Source organism: Myripristis murdjan, chromosome 5 (assembly GCF_902150065.1).
Source record: "Myripristis murdjan chromosome 5, fMyrMur1.1, whole genome shotgun sequence".
In the NCBI taxonomy this organism is placed as follows: Eukaryota; Metazoa; Chordata; class Actinopteri; order Holocentriformes; family Holocentridae; genus Myripristis; species Myripristis murdjan.
The window spans coordinates 14941653-14959261 of record NC_043984.1 but is presented as its reverse complement, the minus strand read 5'-3'; the positions used below and the strand labels follow the sequence as shown (position 1 = coordinate 14959261).

The 17609-nt window shown below is 39.8% G+C and overlaps 1 protein-coding gene across 1 annotated transcript; it reads right to left on the bottom strand.

The window, feature by feature from the left end:
• Nucleotides 1–881: 881 nt before the first annotated feature.
• On the bottom strand, nt 882–6071 carry miip (migration and invasion inhibitory protein). Its single transcript, XM_030052154.1, has 9 exons — nt 5711–6071; nt 4868–5019; nt 3841–3946; nt 3321–3432; nt 3143–3222; nt 2917–3043; nt 1794–1890; nt 1439–1573; nt 882–1236 (listed from the first exon to the last, which is right to left on the bottom strand). The coding sequence occupies exons 1-9, from the start codon at nt 5937–5939 to the stop codon at nt 1111–1113; spliced, it is 1164 nt and encodes a 387-aa protein (XP_029908014.1). The 5' UTR covers nt 5940–6071; the 3' UTR covers nt 882–1110.
• Nucleotides 6072–17609: the final 11538 nt, after the last annotated feature.

The following is a 17609-nucleotide window of genomic DNA, read 5'->3' as shown; positions in this document are numbered from 1 at the left end:
AGTCCCACGGTATGGTGAGCCTCAAGGAAGTTAAAAACAGAAGTATGTGTCAGTTTGGAAACTGGAGAGGGAGATGTGAAGCAATCTGTTAGCACCAGCAAGCTTACTCAAAGTCACTTCCTAAAAGCTATAAAATGTACACGAAACCACACATGGGGTGTGTCAGATTACATTTAAATGTACTTTTTGTATATTTATACAGATGAACACTTAGAGTATAATTCTGAAACAGTGTGTACTACATCTGCCACCTACTCTGTTAGCCTGCTCCCCTTGTTGTCAGTGGCGTAAAGTTATGATCTGTTGCCTAACATCACACATGCTGCTGACATCCACATGTGCACTTCAAATCGGTGCTGGTTTCAACTCAAACGGATATTTATCAAGTGTAATAAATGTGAAATTTAATTCTGCATGAGGTGAAATGGGCACAGACAGGCTGCTCCATCTTGTACATTACTTCTATCTCATCAAATTTCAAGAGTGGCCCACACGCACACAAAATCTCTTTGTATGCTTAAATAAAACATTGTCTTGTCTCTTTTCCCTGAATGTTTTATTAAAGATTACAAAGAGATTTTTGAGTACAGACCCTTAACCTCTTTTGAAGCTTGAGTTTTTGGTCAGTGCGCTGGTTTTGACCTCAAATGACTTTGCTAATGACTATATTATCAAATCTGCATGTGTTCTGACTCACATTATCTCTTAAAAAATAGCAAAACTAAGTCAACCAGTACACGTCAAAATCTTCTAACCCAATTAGGTTTTGAAAACAATAATCTAATTAGGATGTGTGCATGTGGTGTTAGTCAGCTGCAAAAGGGTGATGCAATATCTTTTTGTCCAGTGAGTCCAGTAATTTGGCAAGAGCAGACATTATCTTTGTTTCAAATTCAAAATCTTTATGTAAAGAGTACAAATTTATAAGAGAAAACCATTAAATTTCAGAAAATATATTCATAAAGATCAAGACATACAAACAGATTCTTAAAATGTGAACAGAAAAACAGCAACAGCAACAATTTTAATTGCATTATCAAATGTTTGTCTTTGGAATTACAATGATCATTCGAAACCAGAGCTCCAGTGGTTTATCACAGCTTGTACACGTTACCTAGATGTGTTTTCTAGTTTTCGTCTGGGAGAAAAGTGCTGGAAATGATAGCGAGGCAGACGAGACACGTTTAAAGTCTGGCCGGAGAGAGGATTCCCGGGCACTCTGGACACAAAGAAATCCTGAAAAATGATTTTTGTAAAAAAAACAGAATTAATAGAGCATCAGACCATGTTATTTCCATATAAGACTCAGCACTGATCTTGTTTCTTCCTGTTTTTACACTGCATATCGAATCATGTTTTCTTCTTTTTCTAAGACCAGCAATATACTTAAAGTGCTGTTTTTTGTTTAAAACAAAACAGAAAGCCTTCAGTGTCTTACTGTCTGCTCCTTGTCCTGCGGCTGTGCCAGCGGGAGTCCAGTGCAGGTCTTTCTGCTCAGACTGCTGCGCAGGTCGAGGCTGCTGGGCTGTGACGGGCTGCTCTGACAGGTGTTTGACCAGCCTGACAGACAGTGCTAGAAAATATCAAGCAAGGCACACTGTGAGAGCCATAAAAATGACCAAAACAACAATGTATGAAAAAAAAAAAACACAAGTGAATTTAAAAATACAGGAGTCAACACACTAAGCAGCTGAAAACGGCACAATTCATTACCACAATTGTTCGAGTTGAAAATCAAAAGTCATTGTGCAGTCAAGGAACTTTGCACATTCAAAGACCTGGGCCACACTCACCGATGGTAACCCCAAAGTATTAGAAGGGTCAAAACTGCATCGCCGATGGGGTTGGTACTTGTAAGCTGGCAAGAGAGTGGTACGAGGAATGCTGACTCTGAGGGGAAAAAAAAGGAAGGAAGAAAGGTCATGTGGAAATATATATATAGACACATACACACATACACACACACACACACACACACACACACACACACACACACACACACATATATATATAGATATAGATATATACACATACACACACATATGTATGTAGATAGATAGATAGATAGATAGATAGATAGAACAACCACAATGGTCATCATTTGATCATTTAATTAAGAAAGATTTTGAGGGATCACATTTCAACATCAGAGACATACACAAAGTCAGGACGTACAACTGCAGGTTCATTTGTTTGGTCAGCTTCAGCTTTTTAGCTTCACAAATAATAATACTGCTTAAAGTTCATGTCTAAGTGCATGGCTTCTCAAACATTTTTATGCCACAGGCCACCAAACATTTGATGCTGTAGACAGGGTGTATGCTCCTGTGCTGCTGAGAGGATTTTGTCACATTTGAAAAGATATTTAATGTTTATGATTCAATCTTGAACACTATCACATGGAGAGGTAACAGTGATAAACACCAAAGCCTATGATTAGAATAGTCATTTGTACAATTCTTCAATGGTGCTAATTTTCAGTAAATTAAATTCTAACTAAATGAAAGAATTGTTCATTTTGCTAGGCACCACCTGGAAGCATCTCAAGCGGCCCTGGCTGTCCCCAAACCCCATTTAAACAACCTCTGCCACAGTTCATAATCCTGTTATCCTGCATTTAAGTGTTAAGAGTCATTTGAGTTTCCTATAGCTGAGATTGTTTCTTAGTTATATTTGTGGAGATATTTGTAAATGCTGGAAAAATCATGTTTCTAGTCAAAGATAAGGTAAATTATCAAGGGCAAAATGGTATTCAGAAACCCTACTGTCTTTTGCATTTATTGGACAGGAATGAAAGATGTACATTATATAAGATTACGGACATTTGTAGTTGTAGTTACTGGTTGTTCACAAGAATCCAGAAGAGTTAAATGTTGCTGAAGGAACACACAGCATGTGCCTGAACATCACAATCACCTGATAAAAGCTGGCTCAGCAGCAGTGTGAGGGTGCGTGGATTTTGGCTTTTTGCACACAGGGCAACACTCCTGAGAATGAAGTGGGACAGGGAATAGTCTGCTGTTAATCCTGTAAGAGAAGGTACCTGCACAAAAGGAGAGCAGGCAGAGCACAGGATTACTTGAGATGTCTTGAAAGAAGTAATTAATGAGAATATGCTGCTCTGGTAAATTACACCTCTTACATTGATGAGTATCCATGTTTGCCTCTGGGCGGTCCTTGTCTGCTAGCAGCGGAGGGACCGAATGGTTCTCCTCAGAAAATCTATGACAAGAGCCAATTAATAGTCATTCAATGAAACCATCATCAATAACAAGTAGGCTTGACACAAATGATCAGCCAATAAAGTGAAAAGCACTCACCCTGTTTGTTGGCTATAAACACATTCATCTTTATTGAGTAATCGAAATGTGTGTAGGTCACTGAAGAACTCCTCAGAGCGCTCGATCACGGAGCTCTCCACGTCCAGGACTCCTTACAGGGAGGAAACAGACCTATCAGAGCACCTGCTGGTACTACTATTACTGGAAATGTGTTTTAAAGTCACCATGAAATGACCTCACATGAATTCTACTTCTTTAAAACAGAGCAAATTAAATAGTGACATCATCCTGCACTAGTGGATTTACATTAAAGTTTCAACCAATAAAACTTCAACAAATCTTTAAACATCCTCTCTCATTGGCCTCTCCCTTCAAATAAAATTGTGTTTCTCTCCCAAACTGACATTATAGGTTTGCACTTGTGGATGATCCTCCCCTGCACCATGTCCCACCCAAACATCCTGTTTCGACAGGAAATGCATCAACTTAAGTCCATTTCATGGGGTCTGTCGTACGAGTGAGGGAGACAGAGCATGCAAGAGAGACCAATAATGAGTACCTGCTATCCAGTCATATCCAAGTAAGGGCTGGAGATGATGCCTATCTGGGGCAGGCGTCTCTTCCCATTCATTAGACTGGAATGTGACTCGGCTTCCCACCTCCTTCTGCAGAGAAAACATGCTAAGTATTAATCACCAGCATATACCAATGTGATTCATTTTGGCAAAAAAGCCCCCACCTTGAAGGATCATACCAGCAATTATGAACGTTTACTACAATTTAACCACATTTTACCCTGCAACAAAACATTTTGCAAATCATGTTGTGGTACTAAAGATTACTAAACATATCATCAAAATCCCTTGATTTACAAAAGTGATTTTTTGGTTGAAACATCCACCATATAATGTTCTGCTTCCACAGCAAACCAGGTCATCTCCATTCATAAAACAGAACTGATAATTGACTGTGTAAAGCAAACGTTTCCCCAGGGACTTTTTTCTGGTGGAGGGATCACTTTGTTTCACCCAATTTCAAGTCCAAAACACAAACAGTGCTGCTACTTTTACAAAAACTATTAAGGGCAACTTTGTTATGGCGATGGAATACTGGTTTGAAGAAAGTTTGACATCTCTGAAAGTTAATTTTCATATCATTGTGGCATGAATGGAAACCAATGGCTGGATAAAAGGTAGGAACACATACTGGAGTTCTAAAATACAAAAAGATGGTTAAAATCTAGCAGAAACATAGAACATACAGCTGTAGATTTAAGCTAATCACGCAAAATCATTGGTATGGTCCTTGAAGTAGCTCTGCAGTGAGTGTATGCAACCAGTGTTGTGGTATGGTTCTGGTACTTCAGTAGCTGGGGAGAGGACTGAGTGGGAACAGCAGGGGTTAATTTGTTGTGTTTGGGATTCTGATGAACTTCAGTGGAGTTACCACTGAAATGGTGACACACCAATTTGGATGACACAACTTACTCTGTGGGTAAGCCGACATTCACAGAGAAAGGTCAAAACAATCTACTGTTCATAAAGTAGGAAATGAAACCGAGCAGAGCCCATGTTTCTTGTGCACACCTGCTGTCTGTCCTGATCCAGCCGGGTGTGTCTGCGGCTGTGTGTGGACAGGTCTGATGCCACAGTGCGATCTGCAGTTTCTCTGCTGTGCTTTGAGGTCGAAGATGGTACTGAAATAATGCATCGGTCGTCTGTCTGTCTCTCATGCGGATCTGATGATGACAGGGAGGAACCACAACATCATGATTTCATTTTAAAAACAAGACAAGTGTCACGTCAGAATTTTGTCTGTTTATTTTAAATTCCTCTAATTTATTTAGCAAGCAATGTCTGCTGTATGTTTTTTTTAGGGAAACATACCTAACTTGAAATTAACTATAGTGTGTCACAAAGACTATTTAAATTCCTCTAATTTATTTAGCAAACAACGAATGCTGAATGTTTTTTAGAGAACCAAACCTAACTTAAAAATTAACCACCATGACTAACCACCATGGCTAACAATGACTTCTCCAATAAGAAGACATGGACATAATGATAAAGTTTGCAAGTTTGTCATGTGGGCTGACAAGCTGAGGGACTATTTCCTGATGCAGACCTTTAAGTTCTCCCTGTGGGAATCCGACTGACAGTGAGCATGGTGTAGCTAATGCGCGCATTGATATGAAAACGCTCAGCTCGATATTATTTAAAATTTTCAGCAAAACCTACCACTATTTTTCTAGAACTACAACTAATTAGCTAGGACTTTTCTGTTACGGTGCTTGTGGTTGTCGTTCGGACGAATTTCAGCACTGTTGAAGCTGCTTTAATCGGAGAATGTAACAAAAATAAAACTGGAAAAGTGCCAATAGTTTCAGATGCTTAACCGCATGTTGACTCAGATGCCACAAGCTGTATTACCGGCACAGGACACAGAGGGCCTGGCGAGGGCCGCCCTGGCAGAGCCACAGTGTCCATCAGTCAGGCTGAAAAGCTCCTCGGCTTCTCCTCTCTCCTTCTCTTCGCCTCCTCTCTCCTTGCTGTTTCGGCTGCGGCTCACTCCCTGCAGTCTTTCACTCTGCCGCCTCAGCTGCGTCAGTAAATCCTTGTTGCGCTCTCGCAAAACACCCAGCCTGTCGGTCGAGGACATTTTACATGCATTTACCAGTGCCTACTTCACAAACATCGAGAAGTTTCAGACGCTTTTGTCTTCCAAACTTGACTTTACCACCTCCATAACAACGCGTTCACAACATTGATCTGATTGGCTGCGAGTCGTTTACCCATAACGCCTTGGCGCAGTGCGGGGCTGTTTAAAGCGACAGGCGCGCGGCTCGGCTCGGAGTGCAGGGCACGGCACTGAACAGCAGGGAGTGTCATTCACTGTGGTTCACACTCTGAACAGCTTAATTGACTGCTTTGAAGATGAGGAGAACCACTTTGAGATCATATAAAACGGATGGCATGTGTCTCTTTGGAAAAAAATCTCTGTGTATCCTTAAATTAAGACATCTGTATCTCCCTAGTCCAAACAGATTACTGTTGAATTGCCCAAGCATAAGTGATGCAGGAGTGGTGTAGTGGAGGGTATATGAATACAAAGTATGTGCATCTATATTTCTGACCATTTATATTATAACCACCAACTGAAATATATAGGAGAGAATACAACTTCCTCCTCAGTCTATCCCAGGGGTATTTTACAAAGCAGGATTAGAAAATTGGCTTGAAGTGAAAAGAATTATGTTATTTTTTTCCCTGGTGATACTCATTTGATTCTGTAAAAAAAAACAAACTTGAATATCAGGTCTAGGAATATGAGTCAGTCATGTTGCTGGTTACATGTGATAAAACCAGCAACCAGGAATAATAAACAATAATTTCATAAGTTATATAACATGTTTTGAAGTTATCTGGCTACCTTTCATATCCTGATACTGAGTCGACCTCCACTTTCCTCCTGTCTACAATCGCCGGTATTCAATCAAAATATCTGTGTCTACTCACTCAAAAGCAAAACACACCAACACACACTCATCAATTATTTGACATATTCCTATCATAATTTCTGGGTGTTGGGTGTTACTCTGACACGAGTAATTGGCTGGGATTAACATACTTTAACTGGTAAAGGCAACTATACCATGTTACCATTTTTCTGCTCAGATACAATTCCGGATCACAGCCAAAATCAGCCACTCAAAAGACCCATGGGATTTTGAAGGAGTCTGTGGTTGATACAGGCTTTTTTTTTTCATTTCAATGTGTTTCTCAATACAGTTCCTGTTCATTCTGGAAATTGGATTTTTTTTTTTTTTTTTGAACATGATGAAAGCACTTGAGTGGGCTATTCCCCCGATCAAAGCCGTTCTAGGGGAGGGGAGGAGAGGAGGCAGCTTTGTTTAAATGTCTGCACAGGAAAACCCTAGCCAAATATTATTCTTGCTGGATCCAGTTTGTTTTAAGTAACATAAAAACTGCTCTGTCATATTTTTGAGGAAAAAAAGTTTTGTTTTCAGTTCTGAGGATTTGAGACACTTTCAGAACCAGAGCAGTGTGAGGTAAAACTATAAAATATTTATATAGACTTGAGGGCTGCAACAAGCATTCCAGTCCAGAGATTGAGGGCCTCTCCCTCAGACCGGGGCTCTGGGTTGTCAGTCTCCCCCTTCAGGAGGCAGGAGGAAGAGGCTCAGGTCCTTGAGTGTGTGAAACATGTGACTTCATCGATCCATCAGCCTCTATCAACAACAAGCTGGTGAAAGAGCTGACTGTGTTGCTGGCTTGAGCCTCGTCGCACTGGGGTCAGCAGCAAAGTGACCGAGGAAGACCAAACTGAACTAAATCCCAGCAACAACCATCACTCACCCCTCTCTGGTGACAAATTGGTAGCTCCAGAGCATCTTCAGGTTGTGGCTCATCTCTTGACGGGGACAAGGGAGCATCTTAGCTGGCCTTCTGCACTGAAAGCCATCAGACTGCACATTTCTTGCTACCTGACGGGCATGAAAGCCACAGCCAGCTAGACGGCTCCTGAAGCACAGAGACTGAACTACTAATACAAATTCTCTTGGACTCATTTTTGTATTTTCCTGGTCAGAATAATCCAACAATATAATGATCCTACAGCATTTGCCTTCTCTGTTTACAACGTTTCAGTATATGAATATATCTCTGGAAATGCTTCTGTACATACAATATACTGCCATCCATATAGAGCCATACTATGTGCTATGATTATGATAATAACCAGGACAGGCACATGTGCTGCTCTTTTTCCTATTTTGTTGTCACTCTTCCATTATGTTTTCTCTGTTTTTGATAGGGTGGACAGCTGGTGATGCCATGTCCAAGGCATGTCCCACACCCTACAACCAGACACTTTCTGTGAGTACAACCATATTTTTTACTCATATATATGAAGTAATATCACGTATTTCATTATTAGGTTTCTTGTCATTTCTTACTGTATGTAGACTGAACATATAGAATGATAAAACAAGAGATACAGCCTACATCAAGAGCAGCAGAAAAGTTATAGGATTTTAAAGATCTGTTAAGATCTGTTGATGTTGATTATGAACTTAATCTTACGAAAGTGTCACTATTTTTTTTTTTTTTTTTTTTTTAATATTCTATTTTGCCTGTCTTGGTTTGATTTCATACAAATTGTATTTATATTTTCCTCATTGAAGGAGCTGGAAGGTGCTGAAATTGTAATTGTCAGAGAATGCTTATGTTTATGTCTATATTCTCATTCATATTCTGTTACTGTATCTGTTGAAAAACCCCAAATTCCCGCTGGGAAAAATTGAAGTTACACCATCATTTAAGTCAGATAATTAAAGTTTTATCAAGGCCAGGGGTCCTTGATGAGGTTTCAGTGTGTTCCGAGCGAAATACAGAATAATTTAATTTCTCTATTTCTTCCATTTGAAGTTAGGACAATGTTATTATATTTATATATCGAGTTAGAAAACTCATCATCTCCCTGCTGGTAGTATAAACAGTCATTTAGTTCTGTACAAAATTATTGCCATGGAGCAAATCTTATTGAATGTTGTTCACTGGCTTTTGTGGGTCTAGTTCAGAGATGCAATAAAATAAGAATAAGAATCTTTATTTACAAAACTTATGATTTTACAATAACAAGATTTCTTTTTATTATTTTATTAGCACAGCCAATGCAATGGAATGCAGCTCAAAGTGCTTCATAACAGAGCAAATAAAAATCAGTAAAAACAACAGGCATTTAAGGCAGGCATTTAAACACCAAAATGTTTCAGAGCACCTGCCCTTTTGCTATTATCGTTGTGCAGCAAAAGAATGCAATGTGCCTTTTCAAAAGTATATGAAGTAGAATAACAATTATTCAAAAGCACTTTAATGGGCTGCACACCTTTATTTGATGGCGGGATTGTTGGCCTGTCAGCACCACCTACAAGTGTCATCCATCGTTTCTCAACAAAACCTGGCCATGCTTCTGCAGACACTCACCTAGTATGTACAGCAAGTAAAATTATTGTGAAACAGTGAAAAAGATTCTGTTTTCTGGTGATACTGGATTAAAACGGTAAAATCAAACTTGAACATCAGGTCTAGGACTGATTCAGTCATGTTGATGGGTGCTAATAAACCAGGCCAAGCTGTAAAAACACTAGAGATGAAATCAACATTTACCAACTTATTAAACAGTTATAATTCTATAAACATATGACTTGAAGCCTTGTTTTTTTGGCCACGTTTTATTAATTCCTCAGCACTTACTACATTTGGCCTGTCATTCCTATCAATGCCAGACTGAATCATTTTCCTTTGCGTAATGATTTTTTAATCTTGTACCGCCAAAACAAGTAACACCTTCACAAGGTATGCGGCTTAATTTACCATTCGATTTCGATAACCCCAATTAATCTGAGTTGTTACATGCCAGTGTTAACTGTCAGCCAAATGTGCGTGATGGAAACAATTATTTTCTTCAATGTGTTCACAACTGATGACAGTGTTTTTGTGATTGCTGATGTTGTTTTTTTGCCCATTGTATCACTCTCCCAGGACAGTCAGTTCCCGTTAAAGCGGAGATATTTTCACGTGTTCTTCCTCTGCTGTGTGGCTTGATGGCATTAGTTTATTTACATTAAACCTGTCCATCCGTGGTGGCACTAATCATAGTACTGCAGGTGGCAGAGGGTCAGAGCCATAATGACATGCATGATCCCCTGTGGAGGGAATGGTGCAGAACTGCGTGGGCGAGCTCGTGTTCAGTATTCCAGTCACGGCTCGTTTGCATCAAGAGGTGTCCAAGCCAGTCCAGTGTGATTAGTTGACCACAGTTGTGTAGAGTTGCACCCCATTATCATTAAACGGTGCCAGTCATGAAGTCATATACTCCTCTCTGTCTCTCTAATTACTCTCCCACTGTTGGGCTCCAGGCAATTACTGCCTGTTGCCGGAATGCTTCATTGTTCATTAGGGACAGATAACGCACATCATAGCAACAACAACAACAAAAAAGGGGAATTACTCCAGATTTACAAACATGTCATTATTAGCTGTTGAGCAGAAAATTGACCCTGTGTTTATTTTTCATGTCATCATCATAAGGATGTAAAAAGTGTGCTTAAAATCCTCGGGATCTACAGCACCAACACCAGGTATCACCATGAGAAAACCTGGCAGCAGTATGTTGATTGACATCTTTATTGTTCTCTTAATATTTTGATAAATTTTAGACAGGGACATGTCACTTTACAGAGTTTTTTAGATTGAGGTTCATTTAATTTTGTTTCCCAACCTCTGCAGTGTCGAGGTCTATTTGGTAATTTAGTACCATGTCCTGGGATAATGAGAGGCTTGTACCTGTATTCTTGTGCCCTGTCCTATTCATTTTTTAGTCTCTTGTCCCATATAATATATTCTGTGGGAAATTAGGTGGCTGCTTTTGCAACTGAACAACAAATACATAGATTCTTGAGCAACTACAGGAGGTAAGGAGTGCTACAGAGGGTCGTAGCATGGAGTGGATAGGTGCTCTTTGTACGTGGGTGCTAATACGGTAGGAAGCAAACAATACAGGGGAAATATACTTAGAGGCTACATAGAGGTCATTAAAAACGGGGAATCACTCCAAAAAACATCCCATGGTGCACCATCTCTTTACAAATAATAATACGTGGCTAAGAATATTAAAACCACACAACCACATGGCCTTCAGTAGGAAACCATCTGGGTCCTGCTCTCCTGTCTCCTTTGCATCCTACCTTTTCATTGTTGTCCCTTGTACTGTATCATGTTCGCCCTGTCCAATTAGGTGGCTACTTTTTGCAGCTAAACACCAAAAACAAAGATTCTTGTGCCGGTTTCACTTTCACTTTTTTTTTTTTTTTTTTTTTTTACAATCATTTCACCATAGATACACTTTAAATCACTTGTTTAGTCATCGTTTCTTCAATTTTGGCAAATTTCGAAAATTACATTGTTCATCTCCAAAAAGACTCTAGATGCAGTCATGTACGCGTTCATTAGATCACTGTGACTCTTTTTCCTCAGGCACAACCAATACATTTCACTGCTCCTCCGCTTGTCCAGGATTCAGCAGCTGGACTGTTAACTGGCACTTCACTCCGGTACTTGCATCTCTCCACTGGCTACCGTTGAGTTTTACAATAGATTTTAAAATGTTATTGATAACATTTAATCGTCAGATGGGTCGGACTCCTAGCTACATCTCTGACCTTCTAATCCTTCATAAGCCGGCCTCACTCTTTACTCTCCTCTGACTCCACCCTGCTGGCTGTTTCAGAGTCCAGACCGCAGTCAAAGGGTAACTGCGGTTTTGGTGTCAGGGCTCCAAGACCCTTGAGGAGATCAGGCTTGCTAAGTCAGATTCACTTTTTTAGAGTAGCCTTTTTCATATTTAGCACACTTTGCTTATTTTTGCTTGCTATTTTTACCTCTTACCTATGTTTTATTCTTGTTTTGTGTGGTAAATGTTACTGTTTGTGCTGTTTTCATGTTGTTTTAACTGGTAAAGCTGTAAACTGCAGGGTGCCATATAAAAAGGCTAAAATTTATGATTGTGTTACTGTCACACTCTATCTTTGAGTACATTAAGCACAAACAAACTCTTATTGGAATGGCAGTATTATTTATACATATGGAAAAGAACTGCCACTTTGTAAAAACTTTTCCAAAAATACAGTCCAATCTGCAGCCTATGCAGCCCATAGCTACCATTTCAAAATTGCATGTGGTCTGCCAGAGCGACACACCAGCTGACAGTCTAAATCCCCCTATGTCTTTTGATCGCCATTTTTTCCCCCCAGAAGAGATCTACATACAGAATAATCAATTAATCCAACATGAGGTGCTTGGAAAACATCAAAGACTGGGATATATATTGGGAACAGTTACATAATCGCCTACATGTTCACATGAGCAGGGCAGCATAGTTTGTATGTAATGTCAGCGATTGCCACATGGGAGATGTGGGCTCAAATCTCACTTGCTTTTTGTTGTTATTTTAAACACAATGCAGCCCCCAATAGGCTTTTTGTTTGGCAGGTTTGCAGGAATAGGTAAGAGTAAGAGTGAACACCGCTGTGGACTCAAGGAGAACAAACTGAATTGATAAATAACCATTTAAGTACATCAGATGCTCCAACTTGCATCAACTGTAAATACACCGCTAAATTCTATTTGAGAGAAACAAAAACGTTCCTTTAAATGAAACATATTGTGAAAAGCTGACATTCATACTCATGCCTCTCCCACATCGCTGTACACTACAGTCTTCCTCTTGTCACGTATGTTGTTATTGTGCCATTGTTCTCAGTGCTGTATATGTCCAGAAATGTTTGTGTCAAATGGTGATCAAAAGGCAAAGGGATTCAGACCAACAGTTGGCGCTTTGTTCTGTCACACCACATGCAACTTTGAAAAGTTAGTTGCAGGCGGTACAGACAGGGCCACGTTTACAAAATTTGGAGTTTTCTGTAATGCATTTCCTGCTGTTACGGCTCCAGTGTGTTCCCTCTGGTCCTGTGTGGGTGTGTTGTGTTGCAGGTCCTGGGAGGGGTGGATCTGAGGTGCCAAGTGCTAACTGGAAACACCTGGCCAGTCATGCATTACAATCACACACCTCCAAACATCACTGACACTGACGTCCTCACCTCATTGCATTTATATTTTTTGATATTTACTTCAATAAATTTGAGTTTATTGTTAAGCTTGGCGTGTGTCCCCCTCTCTTTGTTGTGGCCTTTGCTCACCACTAAATGAACAAACACTGATGTCATTCCAGTAAAAGTGTGGCTGCGCTAAAGATGTGGCATGACAAGACAATAGCCACCTACATTACACAGGCCAAGACACAAGGACAGGGTAAGACACAGCAGCCACCTAATGGTACAGCACCCTAATTACATGGGACATGACACTAAATTATACACAAGAAGACACTGCATAGCACATGACACAAAATGATCTAACCCCTGATGTTTAAATCATACCTACAGCAGAGATAGTCACAGTCTAAAAATAGAGCCTGGATTATCAGTACCCTCGGCAGGACCTGTCAGATTAATGTCTGTTGGCTGAAAATGACACTGTACTGAGGACAGAGGTAGCGCATTTGCCTCAAACAACTTAGGTATCACCGATTTCTAGTGGAGGAAAGGGAAGAGAAGGGAGTGGGGAAGCATAATACAGCAAAATGTCAAACAAATAAGCAGGAAAGCTGCATTTAGGTTTAGCTATTGGTCTTATTTCCCTCAAGAGAAGCAGTCTAAATCCCTCCGTAATCACAAACTGCAGCTGTTTTAAACTAAAGCACACTGTGTCTTTGGAAGTGTCTTGTTTGCATCTGTGGTATACAAATAAAGTTTTGCATGACTTTGACAAGTATTGTAATTGTAATGTAATTTATATAATGTCATGTTGAGCAATTGTCCAGGGAATCCAGAGTTTGTTTTAAAGAGAAACATTGTGTGAGGGCCAGTGAAAGGGAAACTTGATATTACCATATGGTCTGTTGTTTGGCAGCTATCTCTGCTTTTTTTATCTGATCTAAGAAGCCTTTCTTGACTCCCCTGTTTCAGAGTTTGCCGTCGTCACAGTGGGAGTATGGGAGGGCAAAGGAAAATAAACCGAAGCCAAGATACACATCCACAGCCACATCCATCTCTGCACGCTCTCCTTGGGGTTGCACATGCATGTGCACATGATGGGCCATTGAAAAAAACAGGCCACTTGTCTTTTCCTTAGCTACGCCAATTGCAGCAGATAACACATCAGTTTTGATCTTGGCCAAGAGCCACGCATATAGTTTCTTTAACAAAAATCTCCAAAGTAAATATTGATCAGGTAAGATTCTAGCAATACAAAGCCATGAAATGAGATAATAATGGAGAGTGATGGATCAGTGGAGGGATCAGATGGAGGGGGGGGGGGGTGTCTGACAGGGTGGGTGGTAGGCTGGTATTGGGAAGGGAGGAGGTTTTTCAGATAAAAAGACGGAAAGGGTCGATTGTCCCTGGTGCTCTAGCGATAGCAGTGGATGCCATTAAGATAAGGAGGATTAGAGTGCCGTGGCCAAAGCTGTGTCCAAGCTGCAACAGACCTGAGGGACAGGTGGAGAGATCACATTCTGGGAGTGAAAGAGCCCGGCAAGGAGCTCTGTTTTCACTCTGCAGTTCAACAGCCACAGATGTCTGAGGAGCACAAAGAGACAGACTCTATCAGATTGGCTTAAATGGGAATACAGCTCATGGATTCAAATGTGAGTGGTATGATTTAGAGCAGTTCAGGCAGTATTTTGTCAGCATGGACATCTCTCTCCTAACTTCAGAAAAGAAACATCCAATACTCTAACATGTGATGCTGTACTTATGTAAAGCCTGGAGCAATTCCAGACAAGTGAACCTTAATTAGTGAACCATATGGATGTATGGCCTTGAGCTGTTCCACAGAGAATGACTGAGAGACGGACAGAACAATGTGTGTCTGAAGTTTCATTTCAAATTCCTATGCAAAATCCTTCAGTAGTGTTATCACTTCTAAGCATGAATTTTGTGACAATCCCCAGGAAATTATGCTGGACACTCACTGCCATTTTTTTCATCTTTTCCTTTTTCTTTTTTTCTCTCAGCAAAGTTTTGAAAAAAAAAATATGGAGGGGAAAAAGTCTTTGTTCTTGCGTCTCAGGGAGACTGCTGCTGATGTTCACTAATAGAGACTGAGCTGTCCTAAAGCATAGCAATATCTTTTTTTTTTTTTTTTTTTTTTAAATGGAAATTAGTGTGCAATAATACAGTGTGTTTGATTAAGCAATATACAGCAGCCACACCAAAGAGCTGCAGGTGCACACACACACACAGTATACATGCACACACATACATACACAGACACAGACACAGACACACACACACACACACACACACACGCACACATAAGCATAAAGAAAGAGAGACTGAGGCGCACTTAACATTTTTTGTTTAGCAAGCTCTCCTTAAGTAGATTACTTTCTTTACACGTTTTTTTTTTTTTTTTTTTTTTTTTTTTCAAAGAATTTATCCTCAAAGCAATTATGCAAAACCATGCTCAGGTTTTGTTTGAGTGAGAGCAAAGAGAGGAGACACCAGTGAATATGTCCACAGTGATCCAAGTAATCATGCTGTGGTAAACCATATTTCAACAGATTATACACAGAAACAGTGATTTAATGGTCGCTGATTGATGAGACGAGGACAAAGACCATTAGGTTTGCTTAAAGTTTGTTAGCTTCGAGTTTTCCCAGCAACAGGACCTTGTACTGGGGCTTTTATTTCACTGCTGTGCTTAATGGCCTGTATATATGTGCTTCTGTCAGGCCTATTAAACACATGCAGTATATCAACAGAGGAGGAACATATCGGTTAATCACGGCCTTGGTGTCAAGCTAAGTGCAGGCAATCAATCTAGCGACTGCCACCAAGCTGACAGACGGTCTGTAGGGACGACTAATGCTGTCATACTAATCAGACAGACTGCCTCAACAGCCACCTGTGTCAAACAAGAATCAATGCCACTATTTCATCAGGTCTTTACCACTTTCAGCAAATCTTCCTTACATAACCAAGAATAAATGTATGCTCTGATTTGTAAATAGGGACAGATTAAGTTTAAATTGAATGCATTTCCTTTGATGTAAGATAGAATCACCTCATCATGAAGTAGTGTTAATAGGATTCCTACCCAAAGTGATACAAATGGGAGCTACACTATTACAGACACAAATGTGCTGGGTTGGATGAGCATATTTTGAGCGCTGGCCTAATCCAACAATATTTCACAGGGGACATAATTAACAGACAGCAGAAAATCTGCAGCTGTGATTACTACTATTGTCAAGCTGCAAGCGTTTGAAATACCGGTTTCAAGCAGAACCAAAAAACAGGGAAAATTGAGAAATTGAATATTAAAATGGTGATTAATTCATTTGGCAACGAATAAGAACACACTGTTTTCTTATCTGGGCCTGCTATAATAACAACAGAAATGAGAATTAATGTTTGGTCCAAATTACGCAACCTGCAATGTAATTTCTATCATTTTTAGATCTGAGGCAAATTTTTCAAAACTATACAAACTGTCATACTGTGACCGCGACAACCCTCTCCCATCTTTTTACTTAGAGTGTTTCCAAGAACATACCAGATTTTCTGGCACAGGCTTTTAGCAAAATTGTGGAACCTTCTCTATCAAATACATAGCATTAATCTACAACAGCCTAATTAAAAAGCTTTCAAGCTTGTTTCTCAGATCCACTAATCACCAAGACAGTCAAGTATTTATTTATGGCCTGTGTGAGTGCAAAGATACACTGCCTTACATTTAATACAGCAAATACATCTCCGATAATTGAATTTGAGATTCTGTATTAAAATATAATTAGGCTTGTTTTTGCTAAGCTTTGAATACAGTCTCTGCTCAGCTCAAGCAAAAACAAATAAATAAATAAATGAAAAATACTGAGATAATAACAATTTGACAAACGATGTCAGTAAACAGCTTGCTCTAAGTCAGGTAGTGATCATGACAAAGTGGAACAAGTGTACAGCAACACAGAGTAAACACAGATGCAGCTGACTATGTTTACAGGCAGGAAATGTGAGAAAAATCTTGCCAAGATAACATAATTCTGGTTCAAAAAACACAGGGCTCGACCATAACAAACCAGTAGCCAAAAAGACTTGACTTTCATATATCTGAAATGAGCAGACAGAAGCATTAATATGAGCTGGGACATTTCAGCAAACTAGGACTAAGAATAGTTCTCTTTTAAAAGACCCAGTAGTATAAATTTCACCTTTTTCCATATAAAGGCATTTTATTGCCTTTTTTATAACCATACTATCATAAAGAGGCCTGGAACAGATTTATGACTTTTCTCATTTTCATCTACACCAGCGTCCCTGTGGGATGACTTCACAGTTCAGACGAGGGCTGGGAGGATGACCTAACAATTTCATGCCCGATTATTCTCTCCTGGCCTTTTCTGATTTCTGTGAATAATCTATCTCAGCATTTCCCCTGAAGGAGGAAGTTCATTCCTTGCCAATTCATTCAAGCCTGCACTGTACATGTAGCAATATCTTGGGGCTTTCTTATCTAATATCGCTTGGATTGTCATGCGGACCCACAAAATTATATTTTTTTGACCTACGAGGGAAAAAGGGGTTTGACCTAAGATTGCAAAAATTGTCAAATGTATCTTTTAGCCTCTGTATTAAACTGGAGGTGTTCAAAACAATAAAATCTAAACTCTGTATGACTTGTTGTT